This window comes from Trichomonascus vanleenenianus (assembly GCF_965637985.1).
Source record: "Trichomonascus vanleenenianus strain CLIB 3782 genome assembly, contig: TRVA0_008S, whole genome shotgun sequence".
Classification (NCBI taxonomy): domain Eukaryota; kingdom Fungi; phylum Ascomycota; class Dipodascomycetes; order Dipodascales; family Trichomonascaceae; genus Blastobotrys; species Blastobotrys vanleenenianus.
The window spans coordinates 107862-133119 of record NW_027481879.1 but is presented as its reverse complement, the minus strand read 5'-3'; the positions used below and the strand labels follow the sequence as shown (position 1 = coordinate 133119).

The 25258-nt window shown below is 49.3% G+C and overlaps 12 protein-coding genes across 12 annotated transcripts; 4 read left to right on the top strand and 8 right to left on the bottom strand.

The window, feature by feature from the left end:
* Positions 1 to 100: 100 nt before the first annotated feature.
* On the bottom strand, positions 101 to 4482 carry REV3 (DNA-directed DNA polymerase; the record flags this gene model as incomplete). The annotated part of the gene is made up of 2 exons (XM_076683404.1): positions 101 to 4155; positions 4206 to 4482. The coding sequence occupies 2 exons, from the start codon at positions 4480 to 4482 to the stop codon at positions 101 to 103; spliced, it is 4332 nt and encodes a 1443-aa protein (XP_076542319.1).
* A 462-nt stretch (positions 4483 to 4944) lies between these two features.
* Positions 4945 to 6135, bottom strand: RNT1 (ribonuclease III; the record flags this gene model as incomplete). Its single annotated transcript, XM_076683403.1, has 1 exon — positions 4945 to 6135. The coding sequence occupies one exon, from the start codon at positions 6133 to 6135 to the stop codon at positions 4945 to 4947; it is 1191 nt and encodes a 396-aa protein (XP_076542318.1).
* Positions 6136 to 6259: 124 nt separating this feature from the next.
* TRVA0_008S01266 (uncharacterized protein) lies at positions 6260 to 6874 on the top strand (the record flags this gene model as incomplete). The annotated part of the gene is made up of 1 exon (XM_076683402.1): positions 6260 to 6874. One exon carries the CDS (start codon positions 6260 to 6262, stop codon positions 6872 to 6874), a length of 615 nt encoding a protein of 204 aa, XP_076542317.1.
* A 484-nt stretch (positions 6875 to 7358) lies between these two features.
* Positions 7359 to 8846, bottom strand: CUS1 (U2 snRNP complex subunit CUS1; the record flags this gene model as incomplete). Its single annotated transcript, XM_076683401.1, has 1 exon — positions 7359 to 8846. The coding sequence occupies one exon, from the start codon at positions 8844 to 8846 to the stop codon at positions 7359 to 7361; it is 1488 nt and encodes a 495-aa protein (XP_076542316.1).
* A 296-nt stretch (positions 8847 to 9142) lies between these two features.
* On the bottom strand, positions 9143 to 9507 carry TRVA0_008S01222 (uncharacterized protein; the record flags this gene model as incomplete). Its single annotated transcript, XM_076683400.1, has 2 exons — positions 9143 to 9228; positions 9384 to 9507. 2 exons carry the CDS (start codon positions 9505 to 9507, stop codon positions 9143 to 9145), a joined length of 210 nt encoding a protein of 69 aa, XP_076542315.1.
* Positions 9508 to 9892: 385 nt separating this feature from the next.
* TRVA0_008S01200 (uncharacterized protein) lies at positions 9893 to 10549 on the top strand (the record flags this gene model as incomplete). The annotated part of the gene is made up of 1 exon (XM_076683399.1): positions 9893 to 10549. One exon carries the CDS (start codon positions 9893 to 9895, stop codon positions 10547 to 10549), a length of 657 nt encoding a protein of 218 aa, XP_076542314.1.
* A 1378-nt stretch (positions 10550 to 11927) lies between these two features.
* Positions 11928 to 13769, top strand: SNU66 (U4/U6-U5 snRNP complex subunit SNU66; the record flags this gene model as incomplete). Its single annotated transcript, XM_076683398.1, has 1 exon — positions 11928 to 13769. The coding sequence occupies one exon, from the start codon at positions 11928 to 11930 to the stop codon at positions 13767 to 13769; it is 1842 nt and encodes a 613-aa protein (XP_076542313.1).
* A 167-nt stretch (positions 13770 to 13936) lies between these two features.
* On the bottom strand, positions 13937 to 16840 carry BST1 (GPI inositol-deacylase; the record flags this gene model as incomplete). Its single annotated transcript, XM_076683397.1, has 1 exon — positions 13937 to 16840. One exon carries the CDS (start codon positions 16838 to 16840, stop codon positions 13937 to 13939), a length of 2904 nt encoding a protein of 967 aa, XP_076542312.1.
* A 769-nt stretch (positions 16841 to 17609) lies between these two features.
* SLY41 (Sly41p) lies at positions 17610 to 18716 on the top strand (the record flags this gene model as incomplete). Its single annotated transcript, XM_076683396.1, has 1 exon — positions 17610 to 18716. One exon carries the CDS (start codon positions 17610 to 17612, stop codon positions 18714 to 18716), a length of 1107 nt encoding a protein of 368 aa, XP_076542311.1.
* A 1064-nt stretch (positions 18717 to 19780) lies between these two features.
* YHM2 (Yhm2p) lies at positions 19781 to 20728 on the bottom strand (the record flags this gene model as incomplete). The annotated part of the gene is made up of 1 exon (XM_076683395.1): positions 19781 to 20728. One exon carries the CDS (start codon positions 20726 to 20728, stop codon positions 19781 to 19783), a length of 948 nt encoding a protein of 315 aa, XP_076542310.1.
* A 1180-nt stretch (positions 20729 to 21908) lies between these two features.
* CDC28 (cyclin-dependent serine/threonine-protein kinase CDC28) lies at positions 21909 to 22927 on the bottom strand (the record flags this gene model as incomplete). The annotated part of the gene is made up of 2 exons (XM_076683394.1): positions 21909 to 22816; positions 22882 to 22927. The coding sequence occupies 2 exons, from the start codon at positions 22925 to 22927 to the stop codon at positions 21909 to 21911; spliced, it is 954 nt and encodes a 317-aa protein (XP_076542309.1).
* Positions 22928 to 23986: 1059 nt separating this feature from the next.
* On the bottom strand, positions 23987 to 25054 carry IFA38 (ketoreductase; the record flags this gene model as incomplete). The annotated part of the gene is made up of 1 exon (XM_076683393.1): positions 23987 to 25054. The coding sequence occupies one exon, from the start codon at positions 25052 to 25054 to the stop codon at positions 23987 to 23989; it is 1068 nt and encodes a 355-aa protein (XP_076542308.1).
* Between the last annotated feature and the right edge of the window lie 204 nt (positions 25055 to 25258).

The following is a 25258-nucleotide window of genomic DNA, read 5'->3' as shown; positions in this document are numbered from 1 at the left end:
ATATACAAGTAGTAAAGTGTGCTTTGAATCTCCGCGTAGCGGAGCCTCAGGGGGGTTTGGGGGGACTGGTCCCCCTTATTATACCAGTAGATGAAGTGCGTTACCAATCAAGTGTTTCGACAATCTTCCGGTAGTCGTCGGCGAAGTCTTCCAGCGCAAGGCTGGTTTTGGCTCTCGTGTAGTAAATCGGACAGTCGAGAGAGATGCATTTTGAAGCGGTCACCGGAGGCCGCTTAGCGCAGTTCTGGCATATGTGCTGCAGCGCAATACAATTCTTCTCCAATTCCTTGAGCCTGCTGTTCAACTGTATAATAGAATTGCCGTCCGCTGAACACCTCTCACACAATGGCAGCGGGCCAGTGCATTTTGCGCCACATATCAGACACTCCGACGCGTTGAAGTAGCTCTTTAGGTTTCCTCCGCGGACTCTCGATGCTTTCGCTTGATTCCGGTTGACTCGTTTGGGCATGCTGGCGTACCACGAGGCTATATCTGCACCCATAAGATTAAACAGCCGCTCAAGCGGGGGGATAAGGTGCTTTTCAATGTAGTAAACTCCATCGAGCGCAACATGGCTGTTCTGGACAAGGTAATCAGGGTCTGCCACGCGGTCCGCCAGCCGTGACCCTGGCGCCCCAGTGATAATGACATATGGGACCCGTTCGCGGTACTGTGGCTCGGCCCTCTCGTCTTTCTTCATCTTCTTAGCGCTAACCGCCGCTCCGCCAGGTAGAATTGCAGCCTTGTACGTGCCCATCTTGACCTCCTTCGCGAAACAAAACTCCTGGTACAGAACGTCGCCCGAAAGGATCTTCGTCCACTCGTCAAGAAAGTACGCCTTGACTTTGGACAGGTCATTGGTCTCAAAGATTAATCTCAACGACTCTTCTTCAATTCGCTGCTGTGCTGGCGTCCCATCGCGGCGGATGGTTTCGGTGCCCTTGGCGTCGAATATTGGCTCCACTTGGTCTCGCGACTCATACGCGTAGCCAACGTATCGCTTCTTTGTTTGCAGAATACAGGGGTGGTATACCTTCTCAAACTTGAGATTCACCGGATGAGGGTTCATCTTTGTGATGCGCTCGGCAATCTCTTCGCCAATGTCGAACGCTTCTGTTCGTGACTTGCCTGGAAGATGTACAAAGATACTGTCAGTGTCGCCGTATACTACGCGAGCATTCCACTTCTCAGTTGACTCGATGACATCAATTGCTCGTTCCAGCGTCTCCCGTGCCGTCAGCACAATCGAGTCAGCTATTTCTGCACATGGCATGCGCCCCGAGTACGTCGCAGAAGTGTAACCGTAGATGACATTGGCCGTGAGCTTGAGCGCTAGCTGTCGGCTGTTCATAAGCTTCTGGAACCGCTGGTTATCGGGCTCGAGCTTCATCGTACTCTTTAGCATCACTCGTGTGTCGAGAAGCTCTTTCAACATGTTGGCCAGCAGCGATTGCCGAATTTTGGTCTTAGCATACATGAGACCATTCGGTGCAATATTAAGGTCGTCCACATTCCACAATCTCTCAAGTGCCTTTCGCATCCTGTACTCAGTGAACCCCAACTTATTTTTGCCCTGCCAGGGGACCACCCTACCGAGGCACGTCGAATAGCAGTAGTTGTAGGCAATGACTATAGACGGGTAAAGGGACTGGAAGTCGAGTACGAGAACAGGTGACGTGTAGTACTTAGACTCGGGTTCCATAACCAATGGAATGTACTCCAGTGCATTCTGCTCGCCAACTTGCTTCTTACTTGGAGAAATCAGCATGAAGTTCTCCCTCTTGGTTAAGCGGCAAAGTAGTGACTCAACCTTGTACTGAGAACCTCGTGAAAAAATGGACGAGTAGTCGACCCCGATAATTCTAGCTTGCTCGCTGTACTTGCTAACGATTTCAAACTTCTCAATGAACCGGAGGTCATAATGCACCGAGTCCAGGTAGAATGTCAAGACGTTAGATAGATCCATTGCCGATCCGTTATACCACTCGGTAAGAGTATCAGAAGTATACAGCGGGAATCGCTCCTTGAAAGCGTTAAACGCTACGTTCTGCAGCGTGTACCTGAACAGCGACAGCTCGCCTCGCAGAACCCGCCAAATGTTTATAATGTGTCTTCCAGTCACAGCCAGGTCAGTAGTGTGGCGCAACCCCCAGGTATTGCCTTCAACTTTACGCCCGTGGTTGGCAGTTACTCGAGAAAGCTCTTCAGCCAAATCAATCCCATACGTAATAAAAGCACGCTCCATAATGTAACCCCACGAGGAATTCTGCACCTCATATCCCGCAAGAATGTCCGGATCATAATATCTAATCATTTTGACGAGATTGAGGATCATCTCGTACTCCGATTCATAATATGCTATCGAGGTAGTCTTGTTGGCCAATTCGACTTTTCGCAGAAACGACGCATCACCATGAATAAGTATCCCTCCGAGTTCATCGTCCAAATGCTCGTCGGTTAATATTCGCCAAAATACGGCATTAACTGGATCAAATTTAGGATTGGGCAGCTTACCAGGCTGGCTATTGCATGCATGAATCTCCAACCCCATGACATTCATGTAAAGGGTTGACTTCCTGTTTTGGAGTTTCCTCGGTAGAGATGAACGAGCTGTAAAGCTAATTGACTGAGTCTTCAATGCCCCCTCCTTGGATTTCAGCGCAGGTAGAGTTTTGATCTTCGGAGGAAGCAGAGAGTATTGAATAACCGTGGCAATGGAGAACGGATTGTCCTTCTTGGCGGGCGGCCCCTCAGCCTCTAAATAAGGTATGTCCGGCGAAAAAGGAAAATCTTTGAGCCATTTCAGATCCCTACCTTTGATATTGAATATATCGCCAGCGTGAATAAACGGAACTGGAGGAACGTCTTCACTTTTGCTGTATATCACTTCCTGCATCGGTACAGTGGTTGTGTGTTCAGAGATCGTATCACAGACATACTTCGCAGACGGGGGACGAGTTTTCAAGACTAGTGCGTTAGCTTCAACTTTCAGTGACGCCAGAAAACTATCGATGCTGGTTGATATATCGGTAAAAGATTCCACAGACTGCAATCTCTGTGCAGCAGTAATTGATTGTGTAAAAAAGGAAAAGTTAATCGATGCCTGCCTGGTAGCAGGTATCGGTGCTGGACCACCAACTTTTCGGTGAGATTGTTTGGAATGTGGTATTGACAGAGTCTGCGGAAGCAATTCGGTAACATCGTCGAGTTCTTCAAGTTCTTCGGGTTCCTCAAGATCCGAGCTGAAAAAGTCTCCAAGCTCTTCGCTTAAATCTGATAGTTCACTTTCGCTTTCTTCTTCTACGCCCAACTGGGGTGGAATAAATGGCTCAACGGCCGGAGTCCGTTGAGGGCGACCTTCAGGTCTTGCCAGTGACAGCACTGTTTCAAACGCCGTAGGGATCTCTGGCTCTATTTCGTCCTTAATATCTGAATTGACTCGATCAATACCAAGTTCGGGTTTGAACCTGTCTTTTAGATGACCGAGGAACTCTGGCTCCCTGTTCCACAATACTTCGCGTGACGTATTATCTCTTTCAATCTCCCCTGGAGGTTGGTATTCGGGGAATCCTTTTTCCTGGCGTCTTCTAGCAAGCTCAATCCACAGCTCATTCAAGCTTGAAACGCATTTTTCCTGCTCTGGCAGCTTGGTACTGTCAAAATACTTCAGCTCTGCACTCGTGAACTGCTCCACACTATCCAAACGGTTTGCAATCATATCTGCCGTAATGTCAACCTCTATTTCGGCAATTCCTGTCTTTGGGAAAGCCGAGGGCTCTAATTTCTTTCCAATGTTAGGCGTAATGTCAGAAGGAAGCGAATCGCGGTAGTAAACCCCGGAGAGCTTGAGCCACCCGCACCCGTAAAGATTGAAATCAGCAAAGAACTGCAGACTATACGGGATGTGAGATTCGTAGACCTGGTGTACTGTCCTCATGATCGTGCCTCCTCTGAGTAATTCTACGGCTTTCGCAGTATACCGCGGGCTCAGCAGGTAAATTTTGAGGTACTTCTGCCACCCTACATGGTAGCCGTAGAAAGGCACTGCTTTACACAGCTGAATGCTGGCAATATAAACGTCGTTTTTGTTCCGTTTGAATGCCTCTGCAATTGCATGATTGAGCGTCACATACAAAGTGACGATATAATCGTCGACTAACAACTGTTAAAACACTTGCGCTCTTTCGTCCACATATATAACTCACCTTGATCCGGTTTAATGTCGGGAACCTCTATATAAACGTAAGGGAAGACTCCATGGACATGAAGGAGAGCACTTCTGCCGTCTCCAGTGCGTCCAAATATGCGTGTAATGGGCACTTCTGTGTAGTGCCATGTATCTCTTTCGTTGGAGTATGATCTCCGATCTAACCGTGTCGGACGCGTCTGATAGCTGTCAACATAGTTAATTTGGATTCGCAACTGTTCGTTTTGCTCGGAACTTAGAAGAGAAGTAAACAGCTTCGAAGGCGTACTCGACATTGCATTTTGGAGTTGATAAGTGATATCGGGATCGGGGACATTAGATATCACCGACCAGCTTTGAATTTACTAAGATATTGGCGGTGGTACTCATTGTTGACGATAGCAATACCACATTTTTTTTCCTAATAATTAATTCGACGAAAGGTTGATTATAGTTATAATAGCTCAATATAAAATACCAGCGATTAAATCGTTCACTCATATACATTCTATGTGAAGAGGATTAAGTACGCAGCAACTGACTGTATCTCTAATGGGCTAAAGGGGCCTCGCTCAACTGTAACCGCTATATATAACAGATATGTCGTTCATGAAAAGTGGTGTGAGGTAGAATAAATAAACAGCTATGCGCAATTCATAGCAATTCCAACGGGTATATCAGTGACATTCATCATGTCCAAGGGTTTTCCCAAGCACCCGGTCCGGTGTAAAGCTCTCTTTTAAAACCTGTAGGACATCCTAGTTAGTGCGCTTACGTTTCTTTGGTATTGGCTCGAGTAACCCACCTGTTTGGTTAGCAGTGCGTGCTTTGGACCGCCGCACTTCGGCGTATCGCTCAATTGCGTCGCGCTTAGAAAGCGCCTCCATGGCTGCTCGAAGGCCTGCCTCTTTCGTATTAGGGCCAGTACCAACGCCGAGAACGTCACCATTGACTCGCACTTCTACTGTAAAGGGATTCAAATTGTCGCCCTCTTCCGTAGTGACATACTCTGGTTTACAATCCATGCTACCAATTTTGACATAGAGCTCATTCTTGGCGTCCTTGTTCAGCGGCTCGACAGACTTGTACTCCTTGACAAGCCGCTGGACGAGAGGCTCCACGAGCTCTATCAACCACTCCCGTGCGATCTGGGGCCCTTCTGGCGTGTCGAGGCACACTGCACCAATGTACGCTTCCATCGTGTCTGCAATGAGCTTGGACTTCTTGCCCCCGGTAGTATCAATCTCAAACTCCTTCTGAAGCCGCTTATCGAGACCATACATTGATGCCCACTCCCACAGTGTGTCATTGCAGACCAGCATCGCACGAATGCTTGTCATATCGCCTTCTGGCAGGTTTGGGAACCGGTTGTACACAAGTTGCGACATGTGGAAGTTAAGCACGGCATCTCCAAGGAACTCAAGTCGCTCATTGTGATCATGTAATTTCTCTTCTTTAGTGAGGTACTGCCGTCTGTTTACTACGCTCTTGTGTGTCAATGCCTGATTCAATAGGCGCTTTGATCTGATTAGAGGCAGCTCCGGTGGCCACTTTTTCTTACCGCCTTTGGAATCCTCGGTATCTTTGGAGGAGGAATCTTTTGCAGAGGATTTCGCAGAGCCTTTGAAGGAGGAGGAGGAGGAAGAGGAAGAGGAGGCTGCGGGAGATCCGCTGAAGAGCTGAACAGACCCGCTAAGGTCGCCCGGGGATAGAATCTCATCCACAACGGGAAACTCGCCCTGGTTGTATGCTCTAACCATTTTCTGGGCCAGCCTGATCCGTGGATGCACCAGTTTCTCGACCAGCATGTCGTCGTCCGAGGTAAAATTGTCGAGATCAAGGCCCAAAAGGGCCCTCGACTCATGCAACAGCTGCTGGAAATTCTTGGCGAGGTTCGCCATCGCGTGATGGATCGCGTTAAGCTCGCTCATTGAAGGCGCCTTGGCCATTTTTGCGGTTTTTATTTTGTGCGCGGTGGTCGCTGCGATGGTGAAGATTGATAGTCTCGCGATGGGGGTTGTGGACATCCCAACATCGTGCTGCGTGTTTGATCACTGTCGACGACTTATCACAATGAGGTTTATTCTAGTATGCGCGGCCCTGGCTTGGGTGTGCGTTGCATACACCTTTAAGGGAGAGCTTGATGTGGCGGTGCTACCGCTGGGGACTGGGGACTACGGCACAACTGTGGTTCTCGACAATCGAGGAGACGGCTCCCGGCGAAAGATGGTGCTGAGGCAGGATGGCAAGTTCCAGTTCGCCAACCTGTCCACGGGGGTATACTCTGCGTATTTAGAGTCTGTACCCCTGGAGTCAGACATGATGTTGCGGGTAGATATCACCGAGGACGAAGGCATCAAGGTGCACCAGGTGTTTGCTGGGCACGACTTTGAGAGCGACCTGGGGCCGGAGGTAGCACACCCGGTGACTCTGCGGGCCAAGCGGACGGAGTACTTGATGAAGCGTGAGGAGTTTTCGGTGTTCTCGATGCTCAAATCGCCAATGATGTTGATGAGCTTGGTCTCTCTGGTTATGGTGTTTTTGCTGCCAAAGTTGACAGAGAATATGGATCCAGAGGCACTCAAGGAGTTGCAGGATCGCCAAGCTCGGTCGACCCAGGCGGCCGAAAAGGTGCAGAACTTTGACATGGCGGCCTATATGGCTTCCAAGGGTAAATCCAAGAAGTGATCTATTAATACATGTACAGTTCACAATATTCAACCTCCTCACATCAACGTAATAATTGAACTTCGTCGCGTCTTGGGGCGAATATTCTGCAATTTTAAAGGGCCCAGCTTTCCTGGGGGGTGCTCAACTGTTTTCTAAATTAGGCCAATTGGCTCGATATCTCCACAAAGTGGAGCACCAGGGAGTTTGGGGGGGGGGGGGGACTGGTACCTTCCATAGTACCTGTACTAATGGAGTAGGTTGCATTTTCTTAGCTCCTGGAGAGCATCATTGAAATTGGAGGACTTCAATTTCCAGGAATAAATCACAATTGGACTCCATCACAGCTTAGAAGATAAAGATAAATATATTACAATTGGACACTCTGTTTTAGCACTGTAGGTAGACCCCCTGCAGATGCATAACAACTGGAGTTAATTGCGTTCAGATTGCGTCCAGATAAAGAACAATTGGAAATAGCTGCATCGAGGTACATGACAAAATGCTACTCGAATCTCCGCCGACGCCGATGAGTCGCCTCTTCTCTTACAGCTCCCTCAATCAAACTATCAAGATTCTTCTCGAAGTCTGCACGCTCTTTGTCGTCGGGCCGATGACGCTTATGTGAATCCTCCTCGTCAGCATCGTTCCTTCGCTTCCGCAGTTCAATATGCTCTGGTTCGGCCGCCACTGAAACCTGCTCTGCGTATCCTGCACCAGTACTCTCCTCTTGCACCTCCTCCATTTCCTCATCTTTTTCCTCTTCCTCCTCTTCCTCCTCTCCTTCTTCTTCTTCAGAATATTCGGCTTCTTCTTCTTCTTCTTCTTCGTCGTCTTGCATCTCTCCCCACTTGGCCATTTCTATCAGCCCAGCATTCTTCCGACCTGTATCCGCCAGGCCGTACACGTCCCCGTAGAGCGGCTTACCATTCTCGTCCAACGGCGGATACCCCCAGCCGCCCGCATGCAACCCCCATTCGCCGTCTTCAGGCTTTGGCGCATTGAGCCCACGGATCCTCATTCCCGGGTAGCTTGGAGGTGGACCGTACTTCTGCATGTTGAGGAGCCACGGCGGAGGAGACCCCTTTGGCACTCCGAGGGCCTCCCGAAGCTCTAAAGTCATGTTCTCCTCTCCAGGGCGATACATGGAGAAGTCATTTTCGTACTGTTTCCCCTCGTAATACACCTCTCCGTAGGCATAAAGCCGCGGTTTCTCTTGGAACTTGAAGAATGCATCACGCAGCTTGCCATAGTCTAAATCAAGTGTACCCATCTTGGGCTGTACTCTCTCCCGCGCCTTTTGCCTCAGCGATTTTTCGTCCTCCTTCAACGCGTCTCGCATGTCCATAATGCCAGTCGCCTTGATATAGTCCGGCAGCTGGTACAACGGCTTTTTGAACCCACTTTTGGAAGATAAATAGTCCCGCTTCATTTGCCAGTTGTTAGGAACCTGCACAACCCCACGAAGCGACTTGAGCTCTACCAAGAACTTTGGATCAGGCGCATTCGAGTCATGCCATTCTACGAGTTCTGGGTGTGCAGTCAGCTGCTTCAGCTCCGCCACCGGTATGCGGTTCAGCTTCCTCAGCTTCTTTTTGCTCAATTGGTTCTCCTCTGCCACCTCTGCCTCCTCCATATCTTCATCATCGCTGTAGAACATGTCCCCTTCATCTGGGGCATTCCGTATCTCTTCTTCTGCTTCGACTTGGTTGAACTTGTCAAAAATATGCTTGTAAGACGCAAATTCTGGCCGCACTAACAGGGAATCTGGCTGGCCGTCTGCTACGTCGTCGACCTGCTGGGCTGTCTGGCTCTCGTCGTAGTTGTAGTTTTCGTAGTCCACTTCCTCATCTTTGGCAACTTTTTCGGTGGTCCCGTTGACCACAGGTTGAGTCGTCTCTGCCGGACGTTCTTGATCCTGGTTCGCAGCAAGCTTCTTGGCCTTAAGCCGCTCTCTTCTCAGCTGGTTTTTGCTCTTTTTTTCCTTCGCCATGCTCCGTTATCGCCAAAGGTTATCAGAGACTTTTCAATGTCGGGGTTTTGTCGCCGCGCGACATCCCAAATTTGTGACACCTGCATCACAGCGATCTCGACTCTCGAGCGAGGCCCCTACGATTATACGAGGCTATAAATGAGTTGAATGAGGAGATTATTGGGGGACCAGTCCCCCAAACCCCCTTTGGCTCCGCTCCGCCTGGGGCTAGGAAGCTAATTGGATACAGTATACACGAAAACAAGTTACAGAAAAATAAATAGATTTTAGTATCGTAATATCCGCAATTGGGCCTGTCATGGCAGTGATCCAGGTCGTTTATCCTCGTCAGGCTTGTGAGAATCCTTTTCAAGCATGTCAATCTTGCGTTCTATGTCCTCCACTATTTTGACGCGTTAGTTTCCACGATTGCATTCGCAATTAACAGAATTCAAACTCGATCAAAGACTATTAAAATGATTCTAATAACGTATTTGAATCGAATATTTTATCCTCCAAGATTAAACAATTAAAAGATCGAGCGAGGATCATACTTACTTCTCTTGATCAGGTCTGCTTCAACGTTCTCCATCTTGGCAATCATTTGATTCATCAATGCCTCGACTTCACGAGCAACCTCATGTGTCGATGCTATCGACGCAGCAGCATTAGTGTCCTCCATATCGGCGGTCTTCTTCCTCTATCGGTGGTTAGAACCATCCAAAAGGCTAGAAGCGAGAGGAGGGTTATAACGTTGGGAATGCAAATTCACCGCATATTAATATTACGTTACATTAATGGTCGCGTGCGGCGCTCACCGGCAAGTGGACGAGTGCTCGACGTACATTATACAGTTAAAGCACAGATCCTCGATGGAGGCCAGCTAAGGGGATTTGCGGGGACTAAATGATATTTTTTACCTCAATTTTGGACCAATCAAGAGATCAATGGAGTACAGTACTGGTGGAGGGTCGAGGGCAATTTACGCGTATCCAATTATGCGGGTGCCACACGAAACAATGTAACGGCTTTTCACGCGACAAGATTTTGGCTAGAGCAGTATAGATATGAATATTCCCAGGCTCCTCAGGACCCTAAGGCGGAGCTACTCAACAGTTGTTGGGCAGCCTCACTACGACTTGCAGTCGTTCCTCAAGTTCTGCGAGTCGAATCCGCCGAATAAAACTACCACTTTCCAGGGGCTCGCCTATGAGTACAACGTTAAGTACACTTTAGAACAGCTGTTCGGTGCCCAGCTCATGCGCTGCGGCGGATCGGGGGACACTGGGGTGGACCTGCGAGGCCGCTGCTTCGTGGGTGGAGGCGAGGATATCCAAATTATCGTCCAGTGCAAGAGTTCAAAGACCAAGGTTCCGGGGAAGCTGCTTCGGGAGATGGACGGGGTTTACTCCTACCATGTCATGGGCAGTGAGGATGAAAAGAAAACGGTCATTATTGTGGCGGCGGCTAATGGCCTGACGAAACAGGGCCTTGCCCATTTCGAACGCACCAATACACCACTCATTAGCATGCAAATTGACCATGTCGCTCCATTATATGACCGCAAGAGAGCAGTGTACCATATGGATTCTGTCACAAAAGGTGGAGTTTTGCGATCAATGATGTTTAATTCGAGCGCGAAAACTCTGTTGCAAGATAAAGGCATTGTTATCAACCGGGTTATAAGCCCCGAAGGACACCAGATCCAGTGCCTGAAAAGTTAGAATGCTCCATTCAACTACTGACTTGACAATATCGACGACGGACTCTTTGATATTGCGATCGTTCAATCCAGCGCCTGTCTCCTGTTTTGGTCGTCAGTAGTCGGATAGGGCTGGTGTGCCTAGGTATGTTCTGCATTGCTAGCTGTCTCTCCGGTGTCTATTCTTCATTCAAACTGGGAAAGAGCTGTATTCATGATATCAAGAATCATTTTAGGGTGGGCTCGGAGGCTAGCAGCCAGCACCTGGGAATAGTGGGCTGCTCAATGGCTAGGACGCGAGAATGGCGTTATCCCGCACTTTAAACAAAACCCGTATACCCCATTGCTTTTCAAAGGTTTTGAACCACGTGGTTTGGAATATGAAACGGCGAAGCAGCATGGATGGCTGCTACGTCAGCTCGGTTTTGAGAAATTCATCGACAGCACTCTCTTGTTAAACATCTTCGGCAACTTCCCATTGAACGCTTTACGGATTAGATCCGGATAATATGTCTTCATCTCAATCCTATCTATAGACCTTGCACTTGCAATTACTGTGTAGGAGGATTGTACACGATACTTGGTGACCGAAGTATCAAAGTATCCAGATGCGCCAGCTAGCAAAACTCCTTTCATACTCTGTATATACCTTCTCCGACTGCCATTAACATTATATATATATATATATGGTATTGATCTGCTTGGGTCTGGATCAAATGGGACATCGGCTATATTGTCATGTTTGGTCGGTTTCGTAGGAGTTACTGCGAAGAATGTATCAAGCTCGATGTTTACCGATGGCTATTGACGACCCGATTAACATGGTACCACAGGAGAGCCGCTCGTAATGATACTTGGCTCTGGCTAGAGAGTGACTCTAGGGATAAATATACCTCATAATGGAAGGCCTGTACGGCCTGTTATTACGAAGATACAATCAATTCCTGCATTATAAGCGGCCAAATATATACAACTACCGCATTATACTAGCTGCAGCTCATATCGCATGGGCCTCAAATGTTTCCTTTAGCAATGGATATATTCCTATCTAACAGAACTCAATCTCTGCGGGATGGACCATGATTTGGCCCGATGTGATCTAGATCGATCGATCTTGGGCGATCAAGCCGCACGACCGCCGCACAGCTTGAAAACCAAGTGAAAAACTTGTCCATAATCGGAATAAATTATTGAGGATATGGAGTGCCAAATGAAAAAAATTTCCGTAAAGGTTTTGCGAAACAGAATTCCAATGCTCTCTTAAAATTAACTGCCCGTAATAACGCAATACGCAAGCGCGCTGGCTAAAGTCTGGTGTATTAACCTTAATTGAGCAGGGAAAAGGCGTCCCAATATATGAAAGATAACGGTATTTCAGATCAACTGGTTGATAGAGCACTATGGGTGAAATACAGGAGATTTCGTTAGAAGAGACGAACAAGCTACGTGCACAGCTGGGGCTGCCGCTGATCCCCGTAGACGATAAGCCCGAGCAGGTCACAAAGGAGCCCCAAGTGAAAACTGAAGAGGAGGAGGAGGGCATATCGGTAGACAGCAAAAACCGACTGCGAAACCTACTGGGACTGCAACCGATCAGTTCGGACTATGTCAGCTCCGCAGACCAGGAAAGTATTGCACGACAAAACTTTCAGCGGAAACAACAGGCCGAGCAGGATCAGAAACAAGCCTCTGCCGAAGCTGAAGCCTACGAGGAGGCTGAACGTCAGCGATTGCTGAGTAAATACGACGCGCAAAAAGGTATTTTGAATGGCGAAGAAAAGAACAAAACTGGAGTCGAGTCCTTTTTGAAGAATCTGAAAAAAGGGGTGCCAAAGAAGAGCGAGAAGTTGGAAAAGTTTGAAAAGAAGCTTGCAGAGCAAGAGAGCAGGACCTACTCTGAGAAGGATCTTACCGGACTGAGAGTTGGCCACTCATTGGAAGACTTTGAAAGTCTACCAGAGGGTACAGAATTGACTCTCAAGGATACCGGGGTTCTAGAGGATGGGGAAGATGAACTTGTTTCTTCAGAGCTGCTGCAAAAAAGACAGCGCGAGAAGTACGAGGAAACTCGCAAAACTCGCAATAGACGATATCATGGGTACGATGACGATAGTAAAGGCATGCTCGCGAAGTATGACGAAGAGGAAGAAGAGTTTTTCGTTCTTACTGGTGGCGCATTGAATCCAGTAAAGAAGGAAGAACAAGAAGAAGTCAAACAAGAGCTGCGAAGTGCCAATGATGACTTTGATGATGTGTCGAAAGACGTACTGAAAGTCAAGCCGTCTGGTAAGCCTGCCAAGTTCAAGAAACGAAAGAAGTCGAGTAAGCCTCAGGTGCTTGCGCAGGTTAAAAGACGACGGGTTGATGACGAAGATGAAGAGATGAGAGACGATATAGATGATAGAGACGACGACTACGACGTGCAAGCTCGGCTGGCCAAGAACCGACTCAAGGTCCTCAAAGAAAAGTCGACTAAAGTGGACACGGCGGACGAAACCATTGATAAAATTATGGAGAACAAGTTTGCCGAGATTGAAGAGCAGAAGACGCGAAATAATGGAGTTCTGCTGAATGACACTACACAATTCCTGTCTTCCATTAACTTGCCTACAGGTGAGAGTGATAACGAGGATGAGGACTTGACTATGGGCCCCACTCCTGAAACTCCGGCTTCTAGTCAGACGCCTACTACAGATGCTGCCGAGGAAGTCAAGCCAAACACTGCGGTACAGGCCATTTCGTCACAGGCCCCAACAATTTCTGGTGGGTTGGGGGACACGCTACGGTTGCTACGGTCTGCTGGTCATATTAAGGAAAAGAGTGCCGAAGAAAAGGCAGCCGATGAAAGGCGTAAGAACCAAGCACGCATCAAACTGGAGATGCAGAGGATTCAAAGCGAGTTCAAACGAAAGGCTGCAGAGGAAAAAGAGCAGGAGGAGACCTTACTACGCCACTTGACTCCTCGAGAGCGCGCGGAGTATCAGCAGCGGCGTAACGAGCGACTGACGGAGGAAATGAGCAGAGCTATTGAAGAGCTATTCCGGGACTATAAGCCAGAGGTCACGTTGAAATACTACGACAATGAAGGAAACGAGCTAGACTCCAAGGGGGCTTACAAGCATCTGTCCCACCAGTTCCACGGCCGAGACCCAGGGAAGGCAAAGATTGAAAAAATGCTGAAAAAGAAGGAGGAAGCCAAAAAGAAAGAGCAGCGTTCTATTTTCAACCCTATGTCGAGATGATAATTTATAACTGGCTAGTACGCATTGATATTACCGGTAGCTGATCTAATGTACTATATGTTCCTTATAACTCTGCTATCTTCTCTGCGAAGGAGAGCTATGTGATCTGGCTCCGCACTTTCTGTAGTAACGTCTAATATAATATAATGTACAGTTCGATGGCGTCCCTAGTATACAAATCGACGATGTTTTAGTCGACTCGGCATTCGCTGTCGTGTGCCTGGATCGTCCAAGTAGAGTACCAATAACCACCCGCACCAAATGTTTGTCAGGTGATGCAACATGTAGGTATGGAGCATACCGTAGACAATGGCATAGTATGCCATCACGCACAAGAAGACCCGGGTAACGGTATGCTGTAGTTTGTTCATGCGCGGAATCATGTTGTTTCCTGCAGATATATTCTCTACTACCAGCAGAACTGGCAAAACCGACAGGACATTGTGATGCGAAGAGAAAGGAGTTAACGCGGCACCTTTTACATTCGCCAAATTGTGCACCCACACAATCAAAATCGGGGCGTCCACAATAGCCGTCCACAGTAAAAGTAGTGACAGCGAGAGATTAAAATTGTAGGCGTTGGTTCGCATTCGCCGAATGGATAAATCGGTCTGTTCAGTGGACTTTCTCGTGGCCGTGTAAGCGTAACCAGTATTGACGCATTGCATCAAAGCCGCAAGCAAGAATGCGAGCTGGAATGGCACCGCGAACATGACAGCCAGGGAGATTACGCCGACAATAATGAGGCGCTTCGACGTTCGAGTTCGAGTTATTTCTCTTTGGAGCTTCGATGCGTAGGGCGACATTTTGCCGAACACCGCGACTTTGATTGCGTATCTGGCAGCATGGATACCATGAGCAACGCTCCATACCAGGGTGCATATGCCAATTGCAGTTAAGAAGAACACTGGTCCAAGTGGCCAGGCGTACCAATCTTGGAGTCCGAGATACATGTCCGTCTGGACCAGTCGCGGGTTAAATTCATGCAACGCGTGCATGTTAGCCGATTCGCTGGGAATCTGAAGCCATCGAACCAGATTGCGCACCCAGTCAAACGACAGGACACTATTGCCAACTGCCAACGCCGAGATAAGCGGCCAGAGAACTTTTGGACGGCACAGGCAAGATAACGCCTCGTGGACCGACATGAAATTGCCTTCCTCGTCATAAGTAGACACCTGGAACAAAGTCACGATGGCCAAAACAGCAATGGGGAATGTAGCCGCAAAGATTCTGTATCTGAGCGCCAGGTTGCCAAGGGTGGCCCACCAGTCCACACTTACAAGGACTTCGTAGTCTCCTGACCGAGATGGTGGAGCAAACACCTGCAAGTGCAGGTTATTTGGCGACTCTCTATCGAAAGGTAGGAAAGGCCCTGACCCGCCAAACGTGATATGTGCCGGATTTTTTCGGTTGACATTGACGTGAAATCGCGCCTCGAATGGTTCTTTCACGTACTGCCGAACAATTGGGCTGAATGTTTCAACCGATTCGGGCTCATTGACGACGACTTTGTAGGCAATAATGTCATTTGTTGCTCCGTCCAAGGAGATATCAGTAAGCGCTCCCGCGGGCACTACAGTTCGTTTAGACATGAAGAAGGAGGGAGAGAGAGATACATTACGATGATGATCGTCGCTCTCGCTGATAGATACAAATCCGTGTGGCTTAGCGCTTACAAGAATTGCGTCGAAGCCTGATAGTTCATATTGCCAGTATCGCATGTAATCCTCCCCCAAGCTGTCGTGCGGGAACAGCGATTGCAGAGACGACTTCGGAAGGACGTATGCTTCGTTATCTAACGAGAAGGTGCAGTTTAGGCTTTTATCGAGCTTGCAAAGGCGGACCTCCAGTACATTCACATCCGTCGCTACCGTCACAAGAGTAGGCTTGTCGCGATTCAGTTTGTAGGTAAAATGTGCCGGGATCTGCTCTCCTTTAAGGTTAATGCCGCCGTAAGTATACGCAAACGACTTGAGGTCATCCGTTTTTGGCACGGGTTCTAATGTATACTGGTCAGGGGTGCGTGGGCCAGACTTCTCGTGTCCATACTGGTATCCCTCAAACCCGGAGAGGAGCAAGTCTGCAAAGGCCGTCATTCTTTGAGGGAGAGACTTTGTTTTGAGCGGAGAGTACGGGTCTGCAATGTCAAAGAGCGACTCCGCCAGGAGATCACGCATCTGCGCGCACCAGACGACGGCCAGGTGGTCTACACCGGTCCAAGTCCTCGGCATGGAGTATGTGTACGTAGTAAATCCATTTGATGGGGGTACTACTGACGACACGGCGCAGTAATCAGCAGGTACCATACCATCTCGCTTCCCGCCGGTAATTGATACCAGAGAGACGCCCTCCAGGGGGTTGTCTATTGCGTTTGCAAAGGACTTTCTCCAGTACTGGTTAACGAGGTCGTATACCGTCATGATATCGCGATCAAAAGTCAATGGCGGGATAGTGTGGGGCGATGCCAGAGTAATAATCGTGTTTATCGATCCCGGGAGGTAGTTCGGCAGAGCCACAAGAGACCGTGCTACAATGCCGCCCATCGAGTGTCCAATTACAATGACTGATTCAGGCACTGGGTGTCCCGGGAGCGCATTTTCGTGTGAATACAGCGACAGGATGAACTTGATTGCGTCATTGAGGTACTCGGCCTGGTCGAGCATGGTCCTGCCATGGAACGCTGTAAAGTCCTCGGTAAAGTCTGCTGTGAAGAAGTCAAATCGCGGCAGCAGAGATGAGTTTGTGTGCGTCTTTCGTGAGCAGTATGATGCCAGCGACCTCGCCTGGCCGTAAGACCCAGCGTGTCCGGGGATGAAGAGCACCGGGATCCCCTGGGGTACTACGGTTGTATCGACGCCGTTGCCCTCGCGGTACCAAAGGACCGAGTACTTTTCAGCCATCCGGCTGTGGTCCTTGGTGAAGGTGGTCAGCCTGGCGTAGGAGGGCCACATCCACACGCGGCCGCATCCATCGGCGTCTGGGAAGTAGTGGACGTACGAATGGTATATTGCGGCGATGAAGACCACGGCAAAAGCCGCTAGGATCGCAGGTAGACTGCGCTTTGCCATATCAACCGCGGTATACCTTGGACAGACGTGTAGAGTTAGGTCTCTGCCGCGGTCCGGCTAATTGACCAGGCATTACCTCCCATACACAGCATAAGTACATGCCAACCAATCCCTCCGCGAAGCGGAGCTACGGGGGTCTGGGGGCTGGCCCCCAGGGGGAAAAGCTCGACGAGCACTGTATTTCTTTCATGTTAGACGTCTTAGCTACCGGCCCTGCGCGAGCCGCATGAGCCGCATGGGGCGCTCCCAAATATTTTTTTCAGGGGTGTCATATTAGGCAGGTCAAATGCCGATCCATTTGCATAAGGGTCTCGACCAGAGGCGTGAAAATGAGGAAAAAAGCCCATATTTCAGCCTAAACCCCCCGCAACAGCATCGTCTGTAGTCTAGATTAACTTGCGTCTCAAAAAATAGCAACGAAAGGTAGGGGGATCGTTTGCAAATAGCAAGGTAAAAAAAATGTACATAAAAATAGTTAATCCGAAATGGGGAATGTAACTAACCTAACACTTCCCAAAACGGTGCTGACCATTAGGTGGCATTTGGTTCACTTATTGGCTGTGCGCAAGCGGCACAAAGATACCAAGGTTCATCGAGGGCGTTTTCGCTGATTCTTTTTCACTTGTAATATATGCATTCGCAGACGTCGACGATAGACGGCATAGCCCAGGGGGCACGGTCACAAACCCCTCGGTTAAGCGGGTCCTTTGGAGGCGACCGCAAAGCGCTGTTCAACCGCACTCGAGACAGCCCGCCGTTGCTCGGGAAAATGATGGGCCAACCTCGCCCTCGCTCCAAGTCCTTCTCGGAGTCAGGCCAGCAGGCGATTCGCCAGCTTGCCGTGCCTGTCAGCGTGCCGCTGGTGCTGGTGTGTCTCGGGTGGTACTTGACGTCGGCCATGTCGAACACCCTGGCCAAGTCCATCCTTGACACGTTCCCGTACCCGGTGACGCTGTCGATGGTCCAGTTCCTGCTAGCGGTTATGTTTGGCGTGGGGACTATCCAGCTATCACAGATATCCCACGGTTTTTCGGGGTTGCTGCCTCGGGGGCTGGTTACGCCGGCTGGGCTGCGGCTTCCGACCCGCGAGATCATCATAACGCTGGCTCCCATGGGGCTGTTCCAGCTCTCGGGCCACATTTTCTCTCACATGTCGACGCGGCTGTTGCCAGTGTCGCTTGTGCACACGATCAAGGCGCTTTCTCCGCTATTCACGGTCGCAGCGTACCGGTTCATCTTTGGCGTGAACTACGACGCAAAGACATATCTGACGTTGATCCCACTGACATTGGGGGTCATAATGACATGCTCGACAGAGTTCCGGGCAAACTTCATTGGTCTCGTATACGCCTTGTGTTCCACGCTCATTTTCGTGTCGCAAAACATGTTCTCCAAGAAGCTGCTGACTCCGGATCAGGGCGAGAACAAGCTGGATAAGCTCAATGTGCTGTGCTACTGCTCCTCACTAGCTTTCATCTTCACCTCGCCGCTGTGGCTGTTCAGCGAGGGCATTGGCCTTATGAAGGATTATGCTCTTAGCACCGGGGCGTTCTTTGCCTCCACCGATGCGGCTATGACCACTCCTCAGCTGCTAATGGCGTTCCTGAGCAATGGGTTCACACACTTCCTGCAGAACGTGCTGGCGTTCCAGGTTCTGGGCATGGTCACCCCGGTGACGTACTCGGTGGCCAGTCTCGTCAAGCGAATTGTGGTAATCACTTGCGCCATCGTTTGGTTCGGCCAGCAGGTGACGCTTGCGCAGGGCTGGGGTATCTTACTAACGTTCCTCGGTCTCTATCTCTATGACCGAGTAGGAGGCGACCGTAACAAGAAGTACCGTCGTCTATCGCAGTCACGCCCGGTGCTGCCCAAGTAATTTAATTTGGTATATTTTTTTGCATTTTTAGACGTTATAGATGTCGATAAGTATTAACAGGTGAATATCTAATGGAATAACTTGATAGAGCATTCTCCGACGAACTGCTCTATTCATGATATTCGAGGGCCAGCCCTCGAGCTCCCGTAGTTCGGGGGAGACCCCCCAAACCCCCCTTTCTCTTTTGAAAATGGATTGGAGCTAGTTTCGAAAAGATATATAGATTAGTTGTTGGCAATTTAGACATACCGTTATAGCATAAACCTGTGCATAATACACTGAACGAATAGCTATAGTTCACTCAACCAAGGCGACAATCAATGCATCAAAATAGTTAGCTAGCTCAATAAAGTATGAAACAGTATACAATAGGGCTATGATAACTAATAGATAGAGTGGGATAGTATGCAGGCAATACCTCAATAATAATGATTTTCTACGTAATTCTCGGTAGATGCATACTAATGGATGGGATACCCATTATCCAGATAAGAAATGGCAATTTTATGACAACATTAAAATAATGACGAGTGGGATATGGAATCCTATGACATTGTAATGAATCATAGGGCATTCCAATGAATAGTAATACGGTGACGATTTGACTTTATTCGTAATACAAATGGAAGTACAGACGTAATATATAGATAAATAACATAGGTAGTAAGCTGGTCCAATAGATGACAATGTTACATTGCAAAAGCGTTCTATAGGAATAGTGATAGGATCGCAGGTTAGACCCATAGTCGGAGGTGCGGGCCCGGTCGGGCGGGAAGCCGCATAAGCCGCAATCCCATTAGGAGTCCAATTGGTCCGCCCAAACCGCACCCTGGGGCTACGGAGATTTGGTTGATATTTGACGAATGTTCTTTCTTAGGGGGGTTTGGGGGCAGAGCCCCCAACTACGGGAGCTCGAGAGCTGGCCCTCGAAAAAAAAGCATGAGTAGAGCGCTCAGGAGCTATATGATTTAGCATTAACAACGTTGGTTGATGACGGTTTTTCGGGCGAGAGAAAAAAAAACTTTTATAGGACGATAATAAATAGGCTGGATTATAGATTAAGTCTAGTGTTTTGCGGAAGGAGTGTCACCAGTGAGCTTGGCTACAGCCTCACGGGCCATATCTCCGAGTCCGACCATGCAAACCGTCTGCCAAACGCCGAGTCCGATCCGCGGGGTGACACCCCGGTAGAGACCCTTGAGGCCGCTCGTCTGGTAGATGTACTTGAACGTCTTGCTTACGGTGAGGTTCTTGGGCCGGTTCGGGTCCTCGGTCTTGGACTGCATCTCGATTCGAATCACCTCAATGGGCTGGTTCCACGCCGACAGACCACCACCAATGACCGAGGCCAGGATCTTCTCGTAAGCATTGAGCTTGGCGTCCTCCGTCTTGTTGGTGACCTTTCGGATCGACTCCTCCGCGAGCCGCGACAGACCGAACCGTGACCCCCAGTTGGTGCACTGTCGGATGGCCACTGCGTTGACACCCTTGTTGATGCCTCGGATGCCCTCCCGGCGGTAAATGTCCATGAACACCTGCATCGTCGATGGCGGAACGACCCCGCTTGCGGCCTGTTTCGTCCGGGTGATCTCGACCGTCTTCATGCATGTGCAGAAGCCCACCGTCAGGTACGCCTGGGCGAGACCGCCGACCATACCACCGGCGATGCCAGCCGCAAAGTTGTGCGCACCAAGCGCCTTGGCCTGGTACTCAGTTTCGGCCGACACGAACAGCAGCACTGCACCCTTGGTCGACGCTTCGATCCACGCCCATGGGATGAGGCCCTGGTAGAAGCCAAACACGCCGCCTCGGCCCCAGATTCGCTTAATCGCCTGGGGAAACGTGTCGGTTCGGTTGGCGGCCATGGTCGTCTTGGTCACCTCGAGCGGCTGACCCAAGGTCGTGACTTCGAACATGTTCAGCCCGGCGCCGAGCAGGATGTTGGAGAAGTTGACCTTCTTCTTCTTGAGCTTCTCTGGAGGCGCGTGGGCCATTGCGATCTTCTGGTCCATTGTGTTTTCTTCTATAAGTTAATTAATTGGGGGGATAGGTGGGACAAAATAAACCCAATAACTGGTCGCTCGAAATGAAAATGGGGGGATTGGAAAAAGGTTTGGAAAGGAGAAGAGGGGCTATATATATTGAAGTCGCCAGAAACCCTCGCTTTTCTCAAACGATTCTGCTGCGTCGACGACAACCCGCACGGCTATGCCTTACCTCCCCTTTTATTTTTCCTTTTCCCCTCAATGCGGCGTCCTCAACAGTTGGGTAGTTGGGTACATACAGTATGTTCGCTTCGCCCGCCGCTTGGCTTCCCGGGCCCCCTTCCCCTCCCCCTCTCGCGCTATCTCTGATCTGAGGTATAGCTGTAGCGGACTTGACTCTCATGCCATGCTTCTGGCGAAACCCGGTCAGTGGCCGATTTCGCAAGCGGGGAATGTCGTGGACAACCCGCTGCTTTTTTTTATTCGGGTAATCCCGGAATGTGGGTGTGGTTACCGCACGGCTGTTACAAGCTGGTGGCGCGGCTGTTGCCAACCCCTTGAAAAATCACCGATAGACTATAAGTACAGTGGGGTGGCATTGCGTTGGGCTGCATTGATGATTATTGATTGCAATATGGTTGGCTGATGCATGTACTACAAAACAGTAGGGTATATACCCTAGGATTAGTGGTAGATATACTGGTAATAGGTTGATTAGTGGTAGATATACCGGTAGTAGGGTGATTTGCGATTGGCATTCTGTGGTTTTTGTAAGCGGCCCATTTGATAGAAGACCGATGAAGCGGCTACCGCGTTCCGCTTAAGGTCCCCATACTGCGTTTCCCGCCTGTAATGGATTAATGGAAGGTTTATTATGTTTCAGTATCTTACTATCGGATAACGATAAAGATTACCGACTACTATCGGATGTAGCGAGGTGATGATAATCTCGGCCGAAGTTAATCCGAGGGCATCGAATATGCATATCTACGCGAGAACTATGGTATATCAAAATACCGTAGACATACCTGAGGGTATACCAATTGTATATCTAAAAAAGTACAGCCACTCACACTCAATGCAGTACTAGAAAAATCCACCTAGACAAAACTACAAGCAATGGCAATGAACGTTGATGGTACCGCCCAAGCGGAACATACATACCCACTGGTCATATAATAATAAAATAAAAAAAAAATAAAAACTGTTAGACTACAATAAGAGAGCTCGACTTTTCACTAACCGACGACTCAACCGAAACTCCTCTGTCACTATTGGCACCCTCAAAGTACGGGTGCTGGATGGCCCGCTTCGCCGAGATTCGCATCGCCGGATCGTATGCAAGAAGCTGCTCAAGAAGATCAATCCCGTCGTCATCGAGCCCCGGCACAGCAGTCTGGAGACTCTGCCGGGTCCACTTGGGGAAAGTCGTCTTGAAGTCAGGCAGCGAAGTGACGCCCGGCCATGTGTCGTCGTTCGGCGTGCCCAGCAGCCGGAAGATCTTGAAGATCTCGTCAATCTCAGAATCGCCCGGGAACAGAGGCTTTCGCGTGACCATCTCGGCGAAAATGCATCCAATGGACCACATGTCAACCCCCGTAGAGTACTGTCGCCCGCCAAGCAGAATCTCTGGAGACCGGTACCACAGAGTAACAACCTCGTGGGTGTAGGTTCGCAACGGAACGCCAAACGCACGAGCCAGACCAAAATCGGCCAGCTTGAGATTGCCCTCCTTATCAATAAGCAGGTTCTGCGGCTTCAAATCACGGTGGAGAATTCGATGCGAGTGACAGTACTTGGTGCCCTTGACCAGCTGGCTCATGAACCGCTTGACCATGGGAGACCCAAGCCCTTCCCCTTCGGGGATAGACTCCATGTATTTCTTGAGATCGAGATCGAGAAACTCAAATACAAGGTATAGCTTACGGCTGTCTGAGTGGACAATGTTGTACAGCGCGACAATATAGTCGTCTCGCATCTCCTTGAGCAGGGATATCTCCCGGATCGCGGTCGAAGGAACCCCTTCGTCTTCCGCCTCCAGTCGGATCTTCTTCAGCGCAACAATCCGGTTGCCATTCTTGATGTCCTGTGCCTTATAAACAACACCATAGGTGCCTATAGTTTCAGTGTTAGCCCCCTGTAATCAACAGACCAATAGGCCATGACGCGACTACACATACCTTCTCCAACCTTCTCGAGCCGATGATAATCACTAAGCTCCGACATTCTTACGCGCTACGAGGCTCTACAACAGACAAGGGTATTATGGGTATCTACTTTCGGTGGAGAAAAAAGGTCGAACGAGCGTGGTTTCTACTAAGGTCGGGGAACGCTTTTTTTCAAACTGTTTTTTGTGGTTTGTTTATGTTTTTCACCCGTCTTGTTGATGAAGGGTGGTGCGCCCGCTTATATTTTCGAACACGCGTTGCATTAGACATCGATCGAACCAGGGATGGGCATATAAAAAGGCGTATGCATTTTGCTCGGCACGTAAATGCACTGCGCTAACGCGTCAAAATATAGTCTACTTGCCTTTTTTGCCTGGTGCCTTTTAGGATATATTTGGGGATACGACTTTGGCCATTGCAGGCCCTATCCGCAATATGCCAGTGCCGCGGTGGTTACAGCCGCACTGCCGTGCCAGCAACAGCCGTGCATTCTTCGTTCATCATTACTGTACCTGGTATGCTAAATTTATCGCTCCTATGATAAATTTGAATGCTTGTAGGGTAACTCCGCGGAGCGGAGCCTCAGGGGGGTTTGGGGGGACTGGTCCCCCCATGAACACCTTGGGCGTAGATTGACTTGAGGGCCAGCCCCCAAACCCCCGTAGCTCGGCTTCGCCGAGGAATAGTAGAACTCCGCGAAGCGGTTTCCCCAAGTGTAACTACTATACCTAAGTAATAATGGAGTGCATTTGTGGGCCAGCGCTTTCGCAGGATTCCAAGAGAACCGCTTAGGTATTGCATGAGATATATATTCAATTAATTAATCAAATCGTGAGCTATACATAGATTGCTCAAATGTATTCGGTAGACGATTGGAAACAATACGAAGCGAATTGTTATTGAAGAACCTGGTGCTACTCTGGAGGCTAAATCTTACATTGATAAAACGAGCTGTGAGTTGTACTCTACCTTTAGCTTCTCAGTAGAGCAGTTAACACCATTCCAGCATTTCATCAGTCCTCCCTTGCATTGTTCAATGCTCCCTCATACGATAGGTTAGGCAATATGGACAGTAAAATATCACGATTTCAGTATCCATATGGGATTTTGTACGTAGTTACTTCTGCTTGGCAGCCTTCTCAGCCTCTCGGGCAGCCTTTCGTAGAGCCCGCTTTCTAATATCTACATGCATACTGTAGTTAATGTTGACAGTAATCTTGGACCAGACGCCCACAAAGGTCTCAATGGCCCAGTGGAACAGGGCATGGGACCAGTATGGAGTAATAGTAGCATATCGCTCCTGGGCGCCGACTCGTCGGCCAACGTTTCGCAGAGTGCTCTTTACGAACTGCTTCGGGTTTGGAATCAGCATGGAGGTTCGTCGCACCTTGGACATGGCTGATGTAACGAGATAGGAAAGAACCAGTTGGCAGTCGACCTTATGTGGAGCAAGTTCCCGCGCAACCGCATTGTTCCACGCCTGGAGGAATGCCTTGGAGCCCGAGTAGGTAGCCAGCAACGGAGTAGGAGTCAGCCCAGAGAAGGAGCCCATGGTAAGCACAAGACCCCGCTTGGCAATCTTCTTGGTATTGACCGCCTCAATAATCTTTGGCGTGGCAATCTGGGTAAACTTGAGGGTAGCAACATTGTTAATGGTGATGATATCCCGCATCTCCTTCTCGGTGGTCTCCAAAAACGGAGTTGGAATGGAGTGGGACTGGCCAACGTTGTTGATAAGGACAGTAACCGATCCAAGCTCAGTGACAAACTCCTCAAACGCCTCATAGTTCTTTGGATCGTCGGTAGAAACATCAAATGCAAGGTACTTGGCCTGGACCTTGTACTTCTGTTCAATCTCTTGAGCAAGAGCCTGGAGCTTCGACTCAGTTCTTGATACAAGGCCGACGTTGAAGCCCTTGAACGCCAATTGATACGCGAATTCCTTCCCAATACCGTCGGAGGCGCCGGTAATAACAGCCCAGGCACCTGATCGACCGCCATACTTCTTCATGCTGACAGGTGGAAGCACCCAGAGGTCAAACACGACAGCAAAGTAGGACAGCACAATGTTGGTAAGCTTGAACAAACCAATGGACGCCAGAACGGCGAACGCGACGCCGGCGCACTTGTGCTGCTGCGCCAATTCCGTAGCTTCGTTTACGAACTCCACAATACAACCAGGCATGTTTGAATGTTTTGAGGTTGGCTGCTTTGCAACTTCCAACTGCTGTCGCGTCTTGAATTTTTCGGCCGCAAGGGTCCGAGGATCTTCCCCGAAATGGCGTGTTAATTCGCCGTTGTTAATGGCAGCGCGCTTTGCTAAAATATGGCATTTGAACGATGAAAAATAATTGGTCTATCTATTGCACATAGGCCTTTTAGTTTGAGT